The 19,652-nt window shown below is 42.9% G+C and overlaps 1 protein-coding gene across 1 annotated transcript in view; it reads left to right on the top strand.

Annotated features, from left to right (window-relative positions):
* The window catches only part of slc4a5b (solute carrier family 4 member 5b), a 93,248-nt gene that overhangs the window by 7,500 nt on the left and 66,096 nt on the right, over positions 1-19,652 (top strand). Inside the window, exon 5 of the mRNA XM_037692460.1 lies at positions 3,675-3,730. Within this exon, the coding sequence (XP_037548388.1) occupies positions 3,675-3,730 (56 nt within the window). The remainder of the gene's footprint in view (positions 1-3,674; positions 3,731-19,652) is intronic.

Here is a 19,652-nt window from a genome sequence, read left to right as displayed (position 1 = left end):
AGGGATCCCAAGGTGTTCCCAGGCCAACTGAGACACGTAGTCTCTCCAGCATGTCCTGGGTCTTCCCTGGGATCTCCTCCCAGTTGAACATGCTGGAGCACCTCCCAAGGGAGGCGCCCAGGAAGCATCCTTACCAGATGCCCGAACCATCTCAACTGGCTCCTTTCAATGTGAAGGAGCAGCTGTTCTACTCCAAGTCTCTCCCAGATAAATGAACTTCTCACTCTATCTCTTATGGAGAGTCAGCTACCCTGCGGAGGAACTCATTTCAACCACCTGTATCCGTGATCACATTCTTTCGGTCACTACCCAGAGTTCGTGACCATATGTGAGGGTAGTAACATAGACCAACCGGTAAACAGAAAGTTTTGTCTTCAGCTCCCGCTTCACCAGAACAGATTGGTACAGGGTCTGCAATACTGTAGACACTGCAACAATCCGTCTGTCAATCTCACATTCCATTCTTTCCTCACTCATGAACAAAGCCCCGAGATACTTGAACTTCTCCACATGAGGCAGAACCTCACCCTTGACCCAAAGAGAGCAATCCACCCTTTGCCAAATAAGGACCATGGCCTCAGATTTGGAGATGCTGCCGGAGTCCTGCAACTTTCAGATGTGTCTCTGATGCCACACAGCTGAACCATATGCCTGAATTAGCTTCTCAGTGCAGTCAAGTTCTCCAAAGTCCTGCTTATGACCTTCTTATTTGATTCAGCTGTGTGGCATCAGAGACACAACTAAAAGTTGCAGGACTCTGGCCCTCGAGGCCTGGAGTTTGACACCTGTGCACTACACACTCAGCTGCAAACGACTCCAGTAGGAGCTGGAGAGCACAGCGATGACACCAACAGGACTACATCATCTGCAAAGAGCAGAGATGGAATCCTGAAGCCACCCAACCAGAATTCCTCCATCCCTGGCTGCACCAAGAAATTCTGTCAATAAAAGTTATGAACAGAAATGGTGACAATGGGCAGCACTGGCGGAGTCCAACTCCCACCCTGAAGTGGTCCGACTTACTACCGGTAATGCAAGCCAAACTCTTGCAACGCTTATATAGGGACTGGACAGCCCATAGCACCAGGCCCCCAATCTCATACTCGTGGAAGAAGCCAAGATTCAACTTGTCTGCTGGATTCCTTAGATACAGAGTTTTACTAATTGGCTTTTATGTATGTGAATGTTTCTGTAAAGTGCCCTGAGACAACTTTGTTGTGATTTGGCGCTATATAAATAAACTGAATTGAAATTGAATTGAATTGAATGGAGCTCCCTCCACAGTGTACCTTGAAGAACACAGTAAAAGTCTTTCCAAGTCCACAAAACCTATGTAGACTGGATGGGCAAACTCCCATGACACCTCGAGGACCCTAATGCAGGTAAAGAGCTGATCCAGTGTTCCATGGCCAGGATGTTGGCCATTGTTCCTCCTGGATCTGACGTTTGACCAACGACCTGCCTCGCTTCTCTAGTACCCTTGAGTAGACCTTACCAGGGAGGCTAAGGAGAGTTATGTCCCTATAATTGGAGCACACCCTCTGATCTCCCTTTGTTAAGAGGGGAACAACCACCCCAGCCTGCCAATTTGGTGGCACTGCCCCGGTTGTTCACGCGATATTGCAAAGGCGTGTCAGGGCGGCTGTGGCTGAGTGGTTAGAGCAGTCATCCTCCAATGGAAGAGTTTGGTGTTTGAATCTACCAGCTGTCACATGTCGAAATTTTCCCTGTACTCAACTTCTTGTCCATCTCTGATACACCCGACCACTGCAGAGTCATCAGAATATTTCTGCAGATGACAGGAGTCTGTTTTATACTGGAAATCTGAGGTGTACCGAGTGAAAAGGAATGGTGAGATTACAGTCCCCTGTGGTGCTCGTGAGCTACTGACCACATGGTTAGACACACAACCATTCAGTCTCACAAACTGTGGTCTGTTTGTCAGGTAGTCTTTGATCCAGGTGATTGTTGAAGCCTCCACCTGAGTCTTCTGGAGTTTCTGACAAATCATCTGATCCAACTTACTACCATGTTGTGATCAGTTGACAGCTCAGCTCCTCTCTTCACATGAGTGTCTAAAACAAAGAGCCGCAAATCAGATGACACAACTACAGAGTCAATTATCGATCTACGACCTAGGGCATCCTGGTGCCAAGTGCACTTATGGACACCCTTATGTTCAAGCATGGTGTTTGTGATGGACAAACTATGACTAGCACATAAGCCCAACAACAGAACACAGCTCAGGTTCAGATCAGAGAGACTGTTCCTCCCAGTCATACCCCTCCAGGTCACACTGTCTTTACCCACATGGTCATTGAAGTCCCCCAGCAGAATAATGGACTCTCCAACTGGCACACCTTCCAGCACCCATTCCAAGGCCTCCAAGAAGTCTGAATACTCCAAACTACTGTTCAGCGCGTAGGCATAAACAACAGTCAGAGCCTGTCCCCCCATCCGAAGGCACAGGGAAGCCACTCTTTCATTCACTGTGGAAAACTCCAACACACAGGCACCAAGTCAGGGGGCTAAAAGTAGACCCACAGCCCCTCTCAAGGACATTGATTCTGGAGTCCATGCTGTGCATCAAGATGAGCCCAACTGTATCTAGTTGGGACCTCTCAACCTCATGCATAAGCTCAGGCTCTTTTCCTGCCAGAGAGGTTATGTTCCATGTCCCAAGGTCCAGCTTTGGGTAAATGGTAAATGGACTGTACTTATATAGCGCCTTTCTATCTTATTTCAAGATACTCAAAGCGCTTTACAACAATCTGTGTCCTCATTTACCCATTCATACAGCACTCTACTAGATCTCTACAAAGCTAATTGAACAAATCATTCTAATGAGACTAATCAGTGCTTTTAGATCACATTCATACACTGATTGAACACACATCAGAGGCTTTGAGGGGTTCAGTGTATGTGTCTTGCCCAGGGACACTTCGACATGTGATTGCTGGTGGATTCGAACCCCCAACTCTCGCATTGGAGGACGACTGCTCTAACCACTCAGCCACAGCCGCCCCATCAGGGTCAGAGTGCCAAGGCCCCTGCCTTTGGCCATTGCCCATGGCGTCATGCACGCAATTCATATGGCCCCTTCTGCAGGTGGTGGGTCCACAGGAAGGCAAACCCATGTTGTTCCTTCAGGCTGAGCCCCAAGGAAGCTAGCCCATGGGTAGAGACCCAGTCACCAGGTGCTCGCTGATGAGCCCCTCCCGCAGGCCTGTCTCCAGTGTGGGGCCCTGGTAACCTATGTACGGGCAACAGACACTGAGTTACTTGTATTATTTTGTCCATAAAACTCTTCTGAATTGCTCTTTGTCTGGCCTGTCACCTAGGACCATTCAGCCTTGGGAGACCCTATCAGAGGCATTTACAATAGTCTCAGACAGCATAGCTCCTAGGATCATTCAGGCATACAAACTCCTCCACCATGATGAGGTCGCAATTCAAGGTGGAAGCTTTCTGTTATATTTGATACCAAATATTTTTGAAGAAAATTTACTTCTGGTTAAAGACAAACTTCTGCATTACTCCCAAGACATTTAAAGAAAATATTTATTCCTTGAAAGTAAACAAGATATTGAACTCTTTATTCTTTTAATTGTGATTATGGTAAACCTAGATAATGTTTCTCTGATTCCAGAAACAAGTGTGTGCTTTATCTACAGATGCTGCTCAGAGTCGAAGCATGAATGATATTTCAGACAGCCCCAGCACTGACCAGGTAAATATTTTCAGTTTTTATTTGTAGAGGGTCAACCAGTGAGATTATTTTTCTGTTTTAATTTGTGAAGTGTTTCTAAACTTGTGCACCCAAGAGTCAAATTTGTGAAAAACTGAAGCTCTTACTATGGTAACATAGTCAAAAGATTTAATTTGGAACATTTGTGCAATATTCCAAAATGACAAAATTCCTTTAAAAAGTGTGTAAATAAAACCAAGATTGAAAGAAAAATTAAAGCTGCTGTCAGTGGCTGTTACGTCCACCAAAAACACAACATTCAAAGGAGGACAAGTGACGCAAACATGAGAGTTCAAATATTCAATTTATTAAAAACTGCTGCTTCCTTAAAAAAACAAACAAACAAACAAAAAAAAAACAACAACGATGAAGATGAACCCCCATTTCCTGTGTCCACCAAAAAAAAAGACACACAAAAATCCAAAGTAGACTATTAATTTAAAGGTGGACTGGTGAACCGGTTAAACAGAACAAAAGTTACTGCAGTGGGCCAACCCCATGCCTGGCCATCAAAACCGCTGCTAAAACTAGAAAAAAATACCTACAAAAACATCTATTGCAAAAGAAAAAGCGAAAACAGGATAACTGGTCCCACCAGGCCAAAATTACCTAGATAATAAAAAATAGAGAAAAAATTAATAAAAACTACCTGGTAACTACCCGAGGATGGCTGTTGCAGCCCACATCACTGAGACTCATCCTGGACAGGATGAGCGAGAGGAAAACAGAGCCCACCCCCCAATAAAAAATAAACAAAGGCAGCCAGAAAGCAGAGCTCAAAAAGAGAGAGAGCTCCCTGGATTCAGCCTATTTATGGGCAGGCGGAACACATCACAGCACAACAAGCAAGGGTCAATTAGCCAACCCAAAACCCAAAATATGTCCAAAGGACAAATAATAACAATTATGTACCTCATACACATAACAGTGGCTCATTAGGGTAACCAAGGTAACTACACACCCGTCTCTCACTTGCCAGTGCACCTTTATTAAGAAAGACACACAAAAACACAGAGTATACATTAAACCTCAGTCACTGTGCAAAAGCTTTAAGTTGTTTTGAAAATACTGCTAACCCATAAGTGACAGAAGCATCTTGGCATGTCAGTTTTTATGTCTACATACAGTAGTTTATGTTGAAGATACGTTATGAATACCATTCACATCCAGATTGAAAGAGATCTGAGATACAGTAGAAGTCAATGAAAGCTGAGATGTGTGCACAGTGCATTTCTGGAGAGATTTAGGTATACAGAAGATTTTTTTGTTAATGATTTTAACCCACTGGTCTTAGATAGAGAGTATTGTAGAGGTGTACTTCCAAGAGGCATCTAAAGTTAAACAGTTCTCTTCTAGTATGATGAAATCATGTGCCACAAAGGAAATGTAGGGAATTTAATTTTCCAGTAAACGCGATTGGCACAATTTGACTGGACAATTTGACTGGACAATTACACCTTCTATGGTATATTCATTCAAAGTGGGAGCACAAGCAAAATATGTTATCCCTAAAAAAATCACTTCAGATTTCATATATACAGTACATATATAAAGTAAAATATTGACATGTAATAATATGGTGCAATATGAATTACTGCAGGAGCTTGAAAATGTTCTAAGTATTGCTGTTAAAAAGAGAATTGTTAATTATTGAACAGGACTTTAGAACAATAAGCAACAGAAGAAAAGCTGTTGAATGTACAACTGGTACACAGTAAACAGTGAGTTTAAGTTAGTCATGAACTACCCTGCATACTATAGTGTCAAATGTGAGGTCATCTTTCCAGCGGACATTGGGTAGATTTATTCCCTATTTGCACACTCTGTGAAAGAACCACAGAGCCCTATATCTAAGCAAAGGCCCGCTAACCTGACTGAACTAAAGCATCACTGTAAATAAATTACTGGGGAAGACTTTCTTGACAACAATGTGAGACTGATAACTTTATACATAAGATGATTACTACAAGTTATTGCAGATAAAACAGTTCTCCAAACAAATTAATCAGTGGGACACATATTTTAATTCCCCCTTGTGCATTTTGGAACTGTGCTGGTAAAAATAAACAAACAAAAAATAATAATGGCACAAAAGCTTGAGTGTTTGTTTGATATTTATTTGCCAAATTTTATAACCTGGTAACAAGGATTGTATTAAATCTAGAGATTTAAGAGTCTTTTTTTTTTTCTTTATCTTACAATACGCAAAATTTGTGACTGGGATAAAATCAGCAATGTAATAATTAGTCTTTCAATATTTTCTGTCTGCAATGGTTGCTAGGCTCTAATAATTTATGGCTTACAAAAGCTGAAATTTGAACTGGCCAGTGACTGTAGTTTTCATCCAGCATTACTTAAATAACAGAAAATAGCTCATGACTCTGACAATTAGCAGGATGTTAATGCATTCAAGAATTTGGATCAGCAGGTTGCTGTAGTGTAGTGAGTCAAAACAAACTGCAGTGTTTGAGTTTGTGATAATGAGGCAATCTCCGAGTAACGGTGTGGTTTATTAATGTGTTTGTACTGGATTAGAGGCACCGGGAGAGTTTAATGGTAGATAGGAAGAAAATAATAAACTTGAGTACACAGATTTTGTTAAGCTATGTTCTTAAAAGGGATTCAGCCATGAGATCATTAAAAGGAGTCATTCACCAAATACAAATGTATTTGGGAAGCATAAAAACTGGATATGAATATTAAAAAAACATTTATTTTAGACCACTATAGCTGAATTCTTCACAGAAAAGAGAAAACAAAACACAACAACAACAACAACAAAAAATATTATTTTGACCCAAATATACACTATGGACTTTTTTTCTTTAAGTACAGAGTTATTAAAGTATAATTTACACCCACATTTATGCACAACAAAGTTTAATTTCACTCAATATTTTAGCACTTAGAGTATGTGCTGGGGATGACTCAGCTAAAACACACCAAATTGTATCTCTCTGTGCGTAAAAATGAATAAAGTACAGCCATTTCTGGGGTTGCTAAGCTTGAATAGCTATGTCAACTATTTTGAAGTGAGTTGTCTCTATTAAATAAAGATGAAAACATTTAGAGAGTTTCAATAAAATCCATCTGATGCTAGTTGTCCTGTATAAACAGATTCTCAAATTCCAGCATTTTTATTTTTTATTTTACAAACGTTGGTTCACAAATAAAACAATCTGCAACATAATTATTAGCCAAATGGGTAACACATTAAAGGGATTTGGCTCCAGCTAGTGGTGTCTCCCAAGTACCCATCTATCCATCCATCCATTAAATTCTGCTTATTCCGAAGTCGGGTCGTGGGGGCAGCAGCTTAAACAGGGCGGTCTAGAAATCTCTTTCCACAGCCACTTCTTCCAGCTCTTCTGGGAGGATCACAAGGCAATCTCAGGCCAACCAATAGACGTAGTCTCTCTAGCATGTCCTGGGTCTTCCCCAGGGTCTCCTCCCAGATGGACATGCCCAAAGCACCTCGCTAGGGAGGCGCCCAGGAAGCATCCTTAACAGATGCCTGAACCACCTCAACTAGCTCCTCTCGATGTGGAGGAGCAATGGTTCTACTTTGTGTCTCTCCCGAATAACTGAACTTCTTGTCCTATCTCTAAGGGAGAGTCCAGCTACCCTGAGGAGGAAACTCATTTCAACTGTCTGTATCCGTGATCTCATTCTTTCAGTCACAACCCTGGGCTCGTGACCATAGGTGAGGGTAGGAACGTAAACTGATCAGCAAGCAGAGAGCTTTGCCTTACAGCTCAGCGCCCTCTTCACCACAATGGACCGGTATAGAGTCCGCAATACTGCAGACACTGCAGCAATCCATTTGTCAATCTCACATTCCATTCTTCCCTCACTTGTGAACAAAGTCGGGAAATACTTGAACTCCTCCACTTGAGGCAGAACCTCACCCTCGTCTTCAAGATAGTGTAGTGAGCTAGGGTCGGTTAGCTTCAGTTAGCTTTACTACAATCAATATTTAATAACGGGTTCTCTCTTTTTCGAGCTACTTGACAGATATGTGACAGAGATACTGTGTGGGAGATGGTCTAATCAGTGACATGAGACGTTAATTTTCTTTGACCCATCAAAATGAATGTGGTCATTTATTAACAGAATCAAAATTTAACATCAAAACATTGTACACTTGATTATTCCGATCGGCTCTGATTAATAAAATTTGGCACGTTTTACTTAATAAAAACAACAGACATTTCTTTAGATCTTAAATTAATGTCTGCAGGCTTAGCTTATCTTTTACTGGCAGAGAAATATAGAGATGGAGTAAAGTTTAAGAAGGGAAAGTGGATACTTAGGCTTAACTAAGATAATAAAGAAAAGATGGGGAGTTATCTTGTTTGAAACCAGATAGCACGTTTCCCGGTGATTTCAGCTAGATGGTACCCGAGCGTTGACTTTCTACCTTGGTGGGGTTTCAGAGAGGTCTTCTCCTGGCATCCAGCAAGGCTGAGTCTTTTTACCTCCAGGGATTTATCTGCTTCTCATCAACTTGGGATGACGAGGCTGACTGGCCCAGCTTCCAAAATAAACTTCCCCGAAAGATAGGATTAAGTTAAGTGGAATTTCAGCAAACGTGCTGAACTCCTGAGATGTTGAATAGGTCTTTGGCGTAATGACCAGAATCAACACTCCAGACAGGTGTCATATTTCAGAAAATGACCACCGTGGACTTCACCCTTGCAAAGTCACACTGTCTTCCTTCTCCATGGAACTTCTGTTCTCTCCAGAACTTCGGTTCATCCCTCAGAACTCTTGTTCGGTTCTGCTCTCAGAACTCCTGTTCTTCCCCCAGAACTAACTGGAACTAGGAAGTGTCGACTTTTAAAGAGTTCTGCTTCCGGTCCCTTTTGGGAAGTCCTGATTGGTTGAAAGAACCAACAGGGGTGTGGTTTTAGTGACGTAAGAGGTTACTACAAGTCAGAAAACAGCGAAGATGTTTAGGAACAGACAGAGAAATGTTTAGGAACAGACAGAGAAATGTTTTGGAGAAATGACAGACTACAGGTGCCAGCTTCTCTTGTTTCTGTCTGAGAGGTTTAAAAACATGACAGTTCGTTCCAATAAACCTGTTTGCGACTGTCTCCGACTTTTGACCGACATCACTCCTTCTCATTTCAGACAGAAGATCAAAAAATGCATAATTACTTTGTAACATAGACATCTAACTTGATTTCTACTTTGAATGAGGATTAAAAATCATTAATACTGTTTCACAGTTGATTTAAAATGAGTGGTTCACTTCAACATTTAAAATGGTTTGAACTAAACACACTTTTGATTATCAAGACATTGTAAAAATAGTAATGATACCATAAAAAAGAGAGTGTTCTTTCAATTGATTAGTTCAGGATACAATTAGAAAGTCTCTGGATGAGCTAATTTGTATTTCTGGATTCAAATCAATGAAATAACAGTTCCTGTCCCATGAAGGTCCTCAGAGGCAGGTTTTGACCGGAGGCTTAGTTCACTACAATAGCAATCTACCCTTTTTCGATTGAGGACCATGGTCTCAGATTAGGAGGTACTGATTCTCATCCCAGCCGCTTCACACTTGGCAGCAAACCGAGCTAAAGATCATGGCATGATGACACCAACAGGACCACATCATCTGAAAATAGCAGAAATGGAATATTGAGGCCACAGAGCCAGAATCTCTCTGCCCCCTGGCAGCACCAAAATATTCTGTCAATAAAAGTTATGAACAAAATCTATGACAACAGGCAGCCCTGTCGGAATACAACTCCCATCCTGAAGGGGTCTGACTTACTACCAATTATGTGAAGCAAACTCTCAAACCGCTTGTATAGGAACTAAACAGCCCATAACAATGGGCCCCAAATCCCGTATTCATGGAGCACCCCGACAGTGTACTTCGAGGAACACAGTCAAATGCCTTCTCCAAGTCCACAAAACCCATGTAGACTGGATGGGAAAACTCCCATGACCTCTCAAGGACCCTAATGAAGGTAAAGAGATGATCTAGTGTTCCAAGGCCAAGACAGAACCCACATTGTTCCTCCTGGATCTGAGGTTCGACCAACAATCTGACTCACTTCTCCAGTACCCTTGAATAGACCTTACCAGGGAGGCTACGGAGAGTGATGCTCATATAATTGGAGCACACCCTCTAGTCCTCGTTTAGAAGAGGGGAACAACCACCCCAGTCTGCCAATCCCGTGACACTGCCCCCGATGTCCACCCAACATTGCAAAGGCGTGTCAACCAAGACAGTCCAACAACATCCACAGCCGTTAGGAAATTAGGCTGAATCTCATCCACTTCTGGAGCTCTTCCGCCATGGAGCTTTTTAATTATCTCGGTGACCTCCGCTATGGTTATGGACAGACCAACCCCCAAAGTCCCCCGACACAGCTTACTCCATGGAAAACTTGCTGGTGTGACTGAGTAGGTCCAAGAAGTATTCCTTCCACCTTCTGACGACATTACTGGTTGAGGTCAACAGCACCCCACCTTAACTGAACACATTGTTAGTAAAGTTCTGCTTTCTACTCCTCAGCCACCCGATGGTTTGCCAGAATATCCTCAAAGCTGACCGTGAGTCTGTATACAAGGCCTCACCAAACTTCTTCCACATCGGAGCTTTTGCCTCAGCAACAGCCAAGGCTACAGACCGTTTGGCCCTCCGGTATTCCTCAGCTGCCTCTGGCTTTCTGCCAAGAAGACCCAGTGGGACTCCTCCTTGAGCTTGACAGCTTCCCTAACCCAGGGTGTCCACAACCAAGTTTGGGGATGGCCACAGCGAGAAGCACAAACACCTTTGCGGCCACAGCTCAAAGCTGCTGCCTCAACAATTGAGGTGTGGAACATGACCCACTCAGACTCAATGTCCCTCGCCTCACCTGGGATGTGGTTAAAGCTCTCCTGGAGGGGTGAGTTAAAGATCTCTCTGACGGGTTCTTCTGCAGGCGTTACCTACAAATCCTCACTACACATTTGGGTCTACTGGGTCTGTCCGACATCTACCCCACCATCTGATCCAACTCACTACCAGGTGATGAGCAGTTGGCAGCTCAGCTCCTCTCTTCACCTGAGTGTCCAAAACAAATGGTCGCAAATCAGATGACACAACTATGAAGTTAATAATCGATCTACAACCTGGTGCCAAGTGCACTTATGGACATCCTTATGTTCAAACATGGTGTTTGTGATAGACAAACTATTACTAGTACAGAAGTCTAACAAGAGAACACCGTTTGGGTTCAGATCATAGAGGCTGTTCCTCCCAATTATGCCCCTCTAGGTCACAGTGTCATTACCCATGTGGGCATTGAAGTCACCCAGCAGAATAAAGGAGTCCCCAGCTGGTGCAACTTCTAGCACCTCTGCCAACGATTCCAAGAAGGCAAGATACTCTAACCTACCATTCTGCTTGTAGGCACAAACAACAGTCAGAGCCCATCCACCCATCCGAAGGCACAGGGAAGCCACCCTCTCATCTACCATGGCAAACTCCAACAGACAGACATCAAGTCAGTGGGCTAAAAGTAGACCCACACCAGCTCAGTGCCTATCACCATGAGCAACTCCAGAGTGGAATAAGGTCCAGCCCATCTCAAGGAGATCAGTTCCAGAGCCCATGCTGTGCATGGAGGTGAGCCCAACTGTATCAAGTCAGTACCTCTCAACCTCACGCACAAGCTCAGGCTCCTTCCTCACCAGAGAGGCTATGGTCCTTGTCCCAAGAGCCAGCTTTGGTAAGCCAGGGTCAGAGTGCCAAGGTCCTGGCTTTGGCCACTGCCTGTGGCATCATGCACCCAACTTTTGTGGCCCCTCCTGCAGGTGGTGGGTCCACTGGAAGGCAAACCCATGCTGCTCCTTCAGGCTGAGCCCAACCGGCTCCATAGGTTGAAACCCGGTCACCAGGTGCTCGCCAATGAGCCCCTCCCCCAGGCCTGGCTCCAGGGTGGGCCTCAGTAACCCACGTCCAGGCAAGTGACACTGAGTTCCTTGATTTGTGATGTCCATCAAAAATCTTCTGATTCACGCTTTATCTGGCCTGCCACCTAGGGTCAATCTGCCTTGGGAGACCTTAATGGCAATTATAATTGCCCCAGACAGCAAAGCTCCTAGGATCATTCAGGCACACAAACTCCTCCACCATGTGGTAATTCAAGGAAGAGGTCTCCCATGTAATGCAATAAAAACAGACATTGAAGAACATGCAGACTATACAAGACTGATAGTGTACCCAGGACTTTGTACCATAGAGGACAGATTTCAAGGGTGTATCATTTAATCCAGTATTATATTGGAGGTAGCAGGTAAAAGGGTAGTTGTGTAGAATGGTGATGGCTAGAGGTGTTAGTTACTAAATTAACATTTCTACATAAACAATAAAAAGTGAAGCTTTCAGAGGTCGGCCAACCATCATGTGAGAACTGAGAAGACGTTATTTAGTTGACTTTTGGCCAGCCAAAGTGCTGACAGTTTTGGAGCTATGTTAGTTATGTACGAGTTACTGTAAATGGTAAATGGACTGTACTTATATAGCACCTTTCCATCTTATTTCAAGATACTCAAAGCGCTTTACACTACAATCTGTGTCCTCATTTACCCATTCATACAGCACTCTACTAGATCTCTACAAAGCTAATGGAACAAATCATTCTAATGAGACTACTCAGTGCTTTAGATCACATTCATACACTGATGGGACACACATCAGAGGCTATGAGGGGTTCAGTGTCTTGCCTAGGGACACTTCAGCATGTGACTGCTGGTGGATTCAAACCCCCAACTCTCGCATTGGAGGATGACTGCTCTAACCACTCAGCCACAGCCACCCCACTGTATGATTAGCCACAAAAAAAGACACTTCTGGTTTTATTTCAAAATCAACAAATTACAGTCAGATTTTTATTTTTGTGTTGTAAAGAATAGGCATAATAGGGCATGGTCAATCAGTTATGCTTTTATGTTAGGAAAAATAATTTGTAGCTTCTAATTCCTCTAATCCATGAAGTCTGGTGGCCTGTTGGGGAATTTGTTAAACAGTGTGGTACATGCAATTATGGTGATACTGTTACGATACCAGGCTTTTGGATTCAGAATGACAAGACACAAGAGTAAAAAATGAAAACAGTTTTATTTATAATTGCAGCTGCAGCCAGGGAGAGGATCCAGAAAAGGTAGGGTCGTGATCCAGAAGGCAAGGCAGGGGTCAAGCATGGGGAATCAGAGTTCTTTAAACAGATGCAAGGGCTAATCCAAAATCCAGAGTCAAAGGGCCAGAAAAAAGTTGTTGTACCAGGGTCAGAAGGGTCAGAAGCAAAACCAGACGAGCGGCAGGCAGAGAGATAAATCCAAGAGGCAGGAGTGCGGTCGTAGTCCAAAACACAAGGCTTGAGGTTCAGGCATGAAACTATGAATGGCTTGAGAATCAGTGACCATGAGAGGTTTAATAATCTCGCACTGGTGGAGAGGGTGAATGTATCTTATAAATGGTGCAGAGCAGGTGAACTAGATGAGCCAAAGCAGGTGAGTGGAATCAGGCCTGATTGCTGTGATAAACAAGGGAGGCGTGGCATGGCTTGGAAGGAATAGGCATAGAATATGGCATGAGGGCTGAAACAATAGCAGGAGGGAGAGAGTGTGAGACAGGGGCCAATTGGGGGGGGGGGGGGGGGTCAGCGGGGGCCGCTGACCATTACAGGTACTGTATTTAAAACTGAGTTTGCTGGTGTTTTTTTAACTTTAGGGAACAAAAATCAAAGATAGCTTAATGTGAAAGTGTGGCGCAGCACAGTAGGACAGTGGATAGAGCCGTTACCTCTCAGCGAGAAGGTTGCTGGATCAAATCTCAGCCGTGGTCCTTTCTGGGTGGAGTTTGCATGTCTCTCTGTGCATGTGTGGTTTTTTTCTGGGTACTCCGGTTTCCTCCCACAGACCTAAAACATGCAGTAACTCTAAATTGTCCCTAGGTGAGAGAGAGAGAGAGAGAGTGTGAATGGTTGTCTTGTTTGTGTGTCCCTGTGATGGACTGGAGACATGTCCAGGGTGTACCCCACTTCTTGTACAGTGATTGTTGGAAATGGGCACCAGTGACCGTAAAAAAGGAAGTGAGTAAAGATGAGCAGCATCGGCAGTGAAGCGGGCACTATACCGGTCTGTCATGGTGAAGAAAGCCGAGTCAAAAGGCTAAGCTCTCAATTTAACAATCGATCTACGTTACTACACTCATCTATGGTCATGAGCTTTGGGTTGTGACCGAAAAAACTAGATCATGGATACAGGCGGGTGAAATGAGTTTTCTCCGCAGGGTGTCTGGGCTCTCCCTTAGGGATAGGGTAAGAAGCTCGGTCATCCGGGATGGACTCAGTAGAGCCGCTGCTTCTCCACATCGAGAGGAGCCAGATGAGGTGGCTCGGGCATCTGGTTAGGATGGCTCCTTGATGAGCTGTTCCGGACACGTCCCACTGGGAGGAGACCCAGAGGAAGACCGAGGACACGCTGGAGGGACTGTTTCTCGGCTGGCCTGGTAACACCTCGGGATTCCTCCAGAGGAGCTGGCCCAAGTGGCTGAGGAGAGGGAAGTCTGGGCCTCCCTACTTAGACTACTACCCCCGTGACCCGACCCCAGATAAGTGGCAGAAAATGGAGCTGGATGGAGTAAAGATGGATGAAATAATGTGATGCTTTAATCAGTAGCTACTTTATTTTTGTTATAGGAAACCCTACATTTTTAACTTGAGAAAGTTTTAGAATATTCTTTTTTAAACACATTTGTGAATAAATTTGATCAAAAACAGCTTTATAAAACCCAATATGTGGCCTCATTGGACCTGCTACTTTCTCATTGAAGGACAACTGATCTAACCACTGAGCCAAAGCAGAATTCTCAGGTATATCTCCTTGAGCTTGGCACTGGGGGTTGAACGAGTATATAATTTTTAACCTCGACATTAACATAATAAAACCCGAGTAGAACTCGAGTATTTGATGATGTCATAGATCTCAAGATACAAAAATAAATAAAACCGCAAAAAAAGGTAATTTACAAAAAAAAAAAAGACCAACAAAACATTGGGAGCGTATATTATGCTCCTACCATTTATCATACTGCAAATAAGTCACAGGAAAAACTAAACTATTAGTTATTATTAAACTACAAACGTGAAGAAAATGCAGCACGTCAAAAACTAAACTTAACCGAAACTGGTTCGGTGGATTGGACCAGGTGTTACACCATACTCTGTGACCTGCAACAGTGCAACACAGCCCCTATGGTCATATGGTGGTCACATAATATGACGTCACTACAGATACTCAACATAACATTTTTAACCTCGATAGATGTCCTAGCAATTGATGTGTAGATTACTCGAGTACTCTGTTAATGCCCTACTTGGCACATACCTACAACCACAGGTATTTTTGCTCATTCATGACAAAACTGCTCCAGCTCCATCAAGTTGGAGATAGATCTCAAATGTGTGTATATCCCACTCAACCTTATCGATCAAAAGCAGAATTAAAACCTATTAAGATATAATTTAATTCCATATTTTAAGACAATAAACAGAATTACAAAGTGTTAATACTTTTGTAACTTAAAAAAAGTTATTTAGTCTTTTAATTCTACATGTATTGTTTGTATTTTACAATAATGAACTGCACTTTTTTTCCCTTTTGTCACTTTTGTAAAAATGTTGACTCAAACATCAAAGTCACTTTTACTGTTAGGATTTGTGCATTTGGATTCGAGCAAGACACCTGGCAACAGGAATGGTTTAAAAACTATTAAATAAACACTGCTGGTAGAGGTGGAAGTCCTGGAGCGAGCCCAATCTGCAGAGATATGAGAGGTTAGTGGACTGAAGGGTTCAGTGGCGAGACTTGAGAACAGAAGAACATCCACTAACCTTCTTATTCAGATGAGACGAGTTCCACCTGATAGAGTTGGTCAGGGTGATTTCACCGTAGCAAGCAGGATTGTCGCAGAGAGGTAGTTTGGGGAGATCCAGAGGCAATATCCAGGAGTAGAGCAGAGAGTCGGTACTGAGGAGGTAGAGGTACAATATTGATTCCAAGAGGGTAATCCAAGAGACGTAGTATCCAGAAGAGTAGGTCAGAGCCATAATGAGAGGAGTGAAACAGGAACAGACAAGGAGCAGGCAATTCAACAATCCAAAAAGACAGGCGTGGAGCAGTGATGTTACCTCTAACACCGAAGCTTCAAAGCACGCTTCAAACTCGATAGGGTAGTTATGCTGAAGCAGTGGGCCGGAGCTCGCTTCATGTGACGTCACCGATGACGTGTGAACCACTTCACTGCTTCATTCAGACCGAGTCAGCTGACTGCTTCGAGTTGACAGGTGGAGTTTCAATCATTTGGCGTGATTCAGTGTATTTAAGATGCTCGAGCCCCGGTTCACATCCCCGTTCTTCACGTATTATACGTTACAAACAGCTCTTGTTTTTTATATTCAGACAGTGGTTCATTTGAGTCGGATCCTGTCAGAACAAGATCCTGGAACTCTATAATTTTGACCACTCGGATCCGCCAACTCCGCCCCTAAAAGTCCAAAGTCATTGCGCATTTTTATTTTGATTATTTATTAAAAGTACAACGAGTGGATGTTCTGTCCGCGCCACGCTCCTGCCAGCAGAGACACGGACTGCATGTCCTGCAGGGAGCGTCTTCATCCTCCTCCAGCTGTGCGCCCTGAGCCAGTTGTTTTACGCACATCGTCTCCAGACAGCTCTGCAGGACGCAAACACAACTGCTGTCGGAACTCCTGCATACATTACAGTGCATAACATTTCAGACATAATAAATAAGCTTACAGTAAAAAAAAAAAAAAACGAGTGAAATGTTTGATGTGTATTAACATCAAGTATCAAAACAACGGCACTAATTAGTCAAAGCGACCAAAATGTTGAAAAGACAATTTATCTAAAATAAATGGATGGATGGCAGGGAGATTGGAGCAGAACACACAGGACTGAATTCAGCTGAGAAGAGTTCAGGTCGGCTGTGTGTGGGTGGGTGTGTGTGTGTGTGTGGGGGGGGGGGGGGGGTGCGTTAGGACACCTGACAGACTGTCTAGGACTTGCATTCATACACAGGCTTGTTAATTGTTGCTCTCTAAAATAGTCATTTCAATTCAACCTTTATTTATACAGGTTTAGCCTTGAGCCTCGTCAAGTGAGACCTCTTTTTAACCAGTTTATTCAAATGTTTAACAACCTGTTAAAATACACCAAAATGCAGGAAATGGCATCTCTTTTATTCCAATTTTTCTGGCGGAGGACACACGGACCCTATATTTAAATATACATAAATATATACTATATTTCACCACTAGATGTCACTGAAATGAATGAACCCAAGTTCAATACAATTGGCAAAGTGGTTCAATACTGCTTTATTGCTTCATTTGGCCTTCACTAGCGTGGACTCAAGATCAGGCAAACCAAAAGAGCTGTGACCTGAATGCTGGACATGAATAACCACAAGGGATTCGGTAATCTGGCAGAGTGTGGCTGTGAGCATGATGCTTAAATAATGCTTGGAACAGGTGGACAGAATGAGCCTGATTGTGTGGAGATGCAGAGGGGCGTGGCTTGAGAGCAAGGCTTGAGATCAGAGCATGATAGATAGAGACAGGGATCGGCGCAAGTGTGAGGAAGCTTGGCCGACTCAGAGGGTGGGCAATTGACACTTGTTTGAGGTTTGTCGAGACTTTGTTGGGAGAAAGAAGGCGGTAAGGCATGGCTGAGCTGTGAATGGTTGGAAGGATGTCAGAGGGAAATGATTTATCAGGAAGTGATTTAGCAGAAATGGAAGAAGGAGGGGATGGCGTTGAAAATGAAGGGATATGGCAGACCCACAAATCTAAACACAAACGGAAAAAAGCAAAACATGTAGAGTCGTCAGTTTCAGAAGCTGAAGATGAAATAGTGAAGGTGATAGAGTTTAAAATCATCTTAAAGTTTGTTAAAGAAGGAATGTCATTTGGTACGTTAAACCCGATTAAACTTACTAAAGAAATCAACTCGCTAATTGGAAAAGTGAAACTTGTAAAAGTGCGTAGAGATGGATCTGTATTGATCATATGTAATGATGTTAAACAAAAAGACAGAGCACTACATGTAAGAACAATCCTAGGTGAAAATGTGAGTGGGAAACTAATTGATGACAAAAAATATGTTTGTGGCATTATTTCCGGTATACATCCTATGGTGACAATTGAGGAGATTAAATCTAATGTCTCAGGAGGGAGAGTAGTAGAAGCCAAACGACTGACAAGAAATAAAAATGGAGAAAAAAGTGATAGCTTTTCCATAATGTTGAAATTCGAAGAAAAAAGTATGCTAATAATAAAGTTATAATGTCCGACCATTTACCCGTCCACCATTACGATGTTTTAAATGTCAGAAATATGGACATATAGCTGCAGTATGCAAAGGAAAACAGAAGTGTGGAAGATGTGCTGGGGACTACGAATATGGGAAATGTAAAGAAGGAGTGCCACTGAAATGCTGTAATTGTGGAGGTGAACATACCTCAGGATTTAGGGGATGTGAAGCTAGAAAAAGAGCCGGGGAAATCCAAAAACTTAAAGTCACTACAGGTATCACATATGCTGAAGCTATAAAGAAAGTCCCTGTGAAACCAATTAATTATCCAAAGAACATACAGGAAACAGGAAAAGTAGAATCGCATGTTACAGAAGGATGCAAAGTAAACGAAGACACTTTAATCATGAACAAGGAGGATTTTGTTTTGTTCATGGTTGAGGTTGTGAATTGTACTGCTCAAACACAAAGAAAAACGGAAAAAATACAAATAATAGTAAAGGCAGCTCAAAAATATCTAGAGTACAAAAATGTCAGCTGGGAATCAATCAAAGCAAAACTAAATGAGATACAATCTTCTCAAACTCAATCATGCAGCAGTGGCCTTTCCTCCTCATATTAACCATACTTCAATGGAATGCTAGAAGTCTACTTAGTAATGGATTAGAATAAAAAAAAAAACATTTCTGATTTAATAGTGAAACCACATCTGATTTGCATACAAGAAACCTGGCTTAAACCCCAATTGGACTTCATAATACATGGATATTCAGCAATTCAGAATCAGAATAAACTTTATTGGCATTGCACCGAGATACAACGCGAATATGGTACAGTCGTCCGAAGATGGGTGGAGTGTACGAAGCTGCGGCTAAAATAATTAGCGCGGCCTTCTTATTTTTATTCAGAATAATATTTTGCTTAGATAAGAAAAGGAAAGAAAACACGAGGAGAGACGGTATAGAAAAAGATCTCTCATGCCGTGTCCTAGACAGGGCACAATTTGAGGCATCAAAAAAACCTACCACAGCAAAGCAACATAAACAGACGTTATACATGTACATATAGGCGGTGAAAACATTGAATTTTTTAAGGGAAAGTCGTAGCATAGTCCAGAGCCCCCCCTCAGCCATTGTCCAGATTAGAGGTGACATTCATCTTCAGCTCAGTTGAGGTTCTGTTACATGTCCACAGCCTTGGGGAAGGGAGGGGTGAGGAAACAATCAAAGCATCTTTGTTGTTTTCAAAACATTCCAGGAGGAGTTGAGATAAGTCCGGCATCAAGGCCACAGTTTGGGTCAGGCAGAACTCGTGAATTGTTGTTTCTGCCTTTAAAGTCTCGCTAGTACATATTCTCTGATGGAAACTCCAAAACAGCCAAATTGATCCTTTACTCCAAAAGTCGAGCTCACAGCTTCTCCAGATTATTCCACCATTCATGAGTGCTGCCAGGGAGAACACAGTCCTGATAACAGCTGCTCCAATTCCCTGTCACAGCTCCACATTCAGTCCGAGCACTGTCAAGCTTCAACACCTCCACACGAATTTGTAGACAACCAGATTC

The sequence above is a fragment of the Nematolebias whitei genome, chromosome 18 (assembly GCF_014905685.2).
Source record: "Nematolebias whitei isolate Nwh7 chromosome 18, NemWhi1, whole genome shotgun sequence".
NCBI lineage: Eukaryota > Metazoa > Chordata > Actinopteri > Cyprinodontiformes > Rivulidae > Nematolebias > Nematolebias whitei.
Note: the sequence above shows the minus strand (reverse complement) of the source record. Positions and strands in the feature narration are given on the sequence as shown.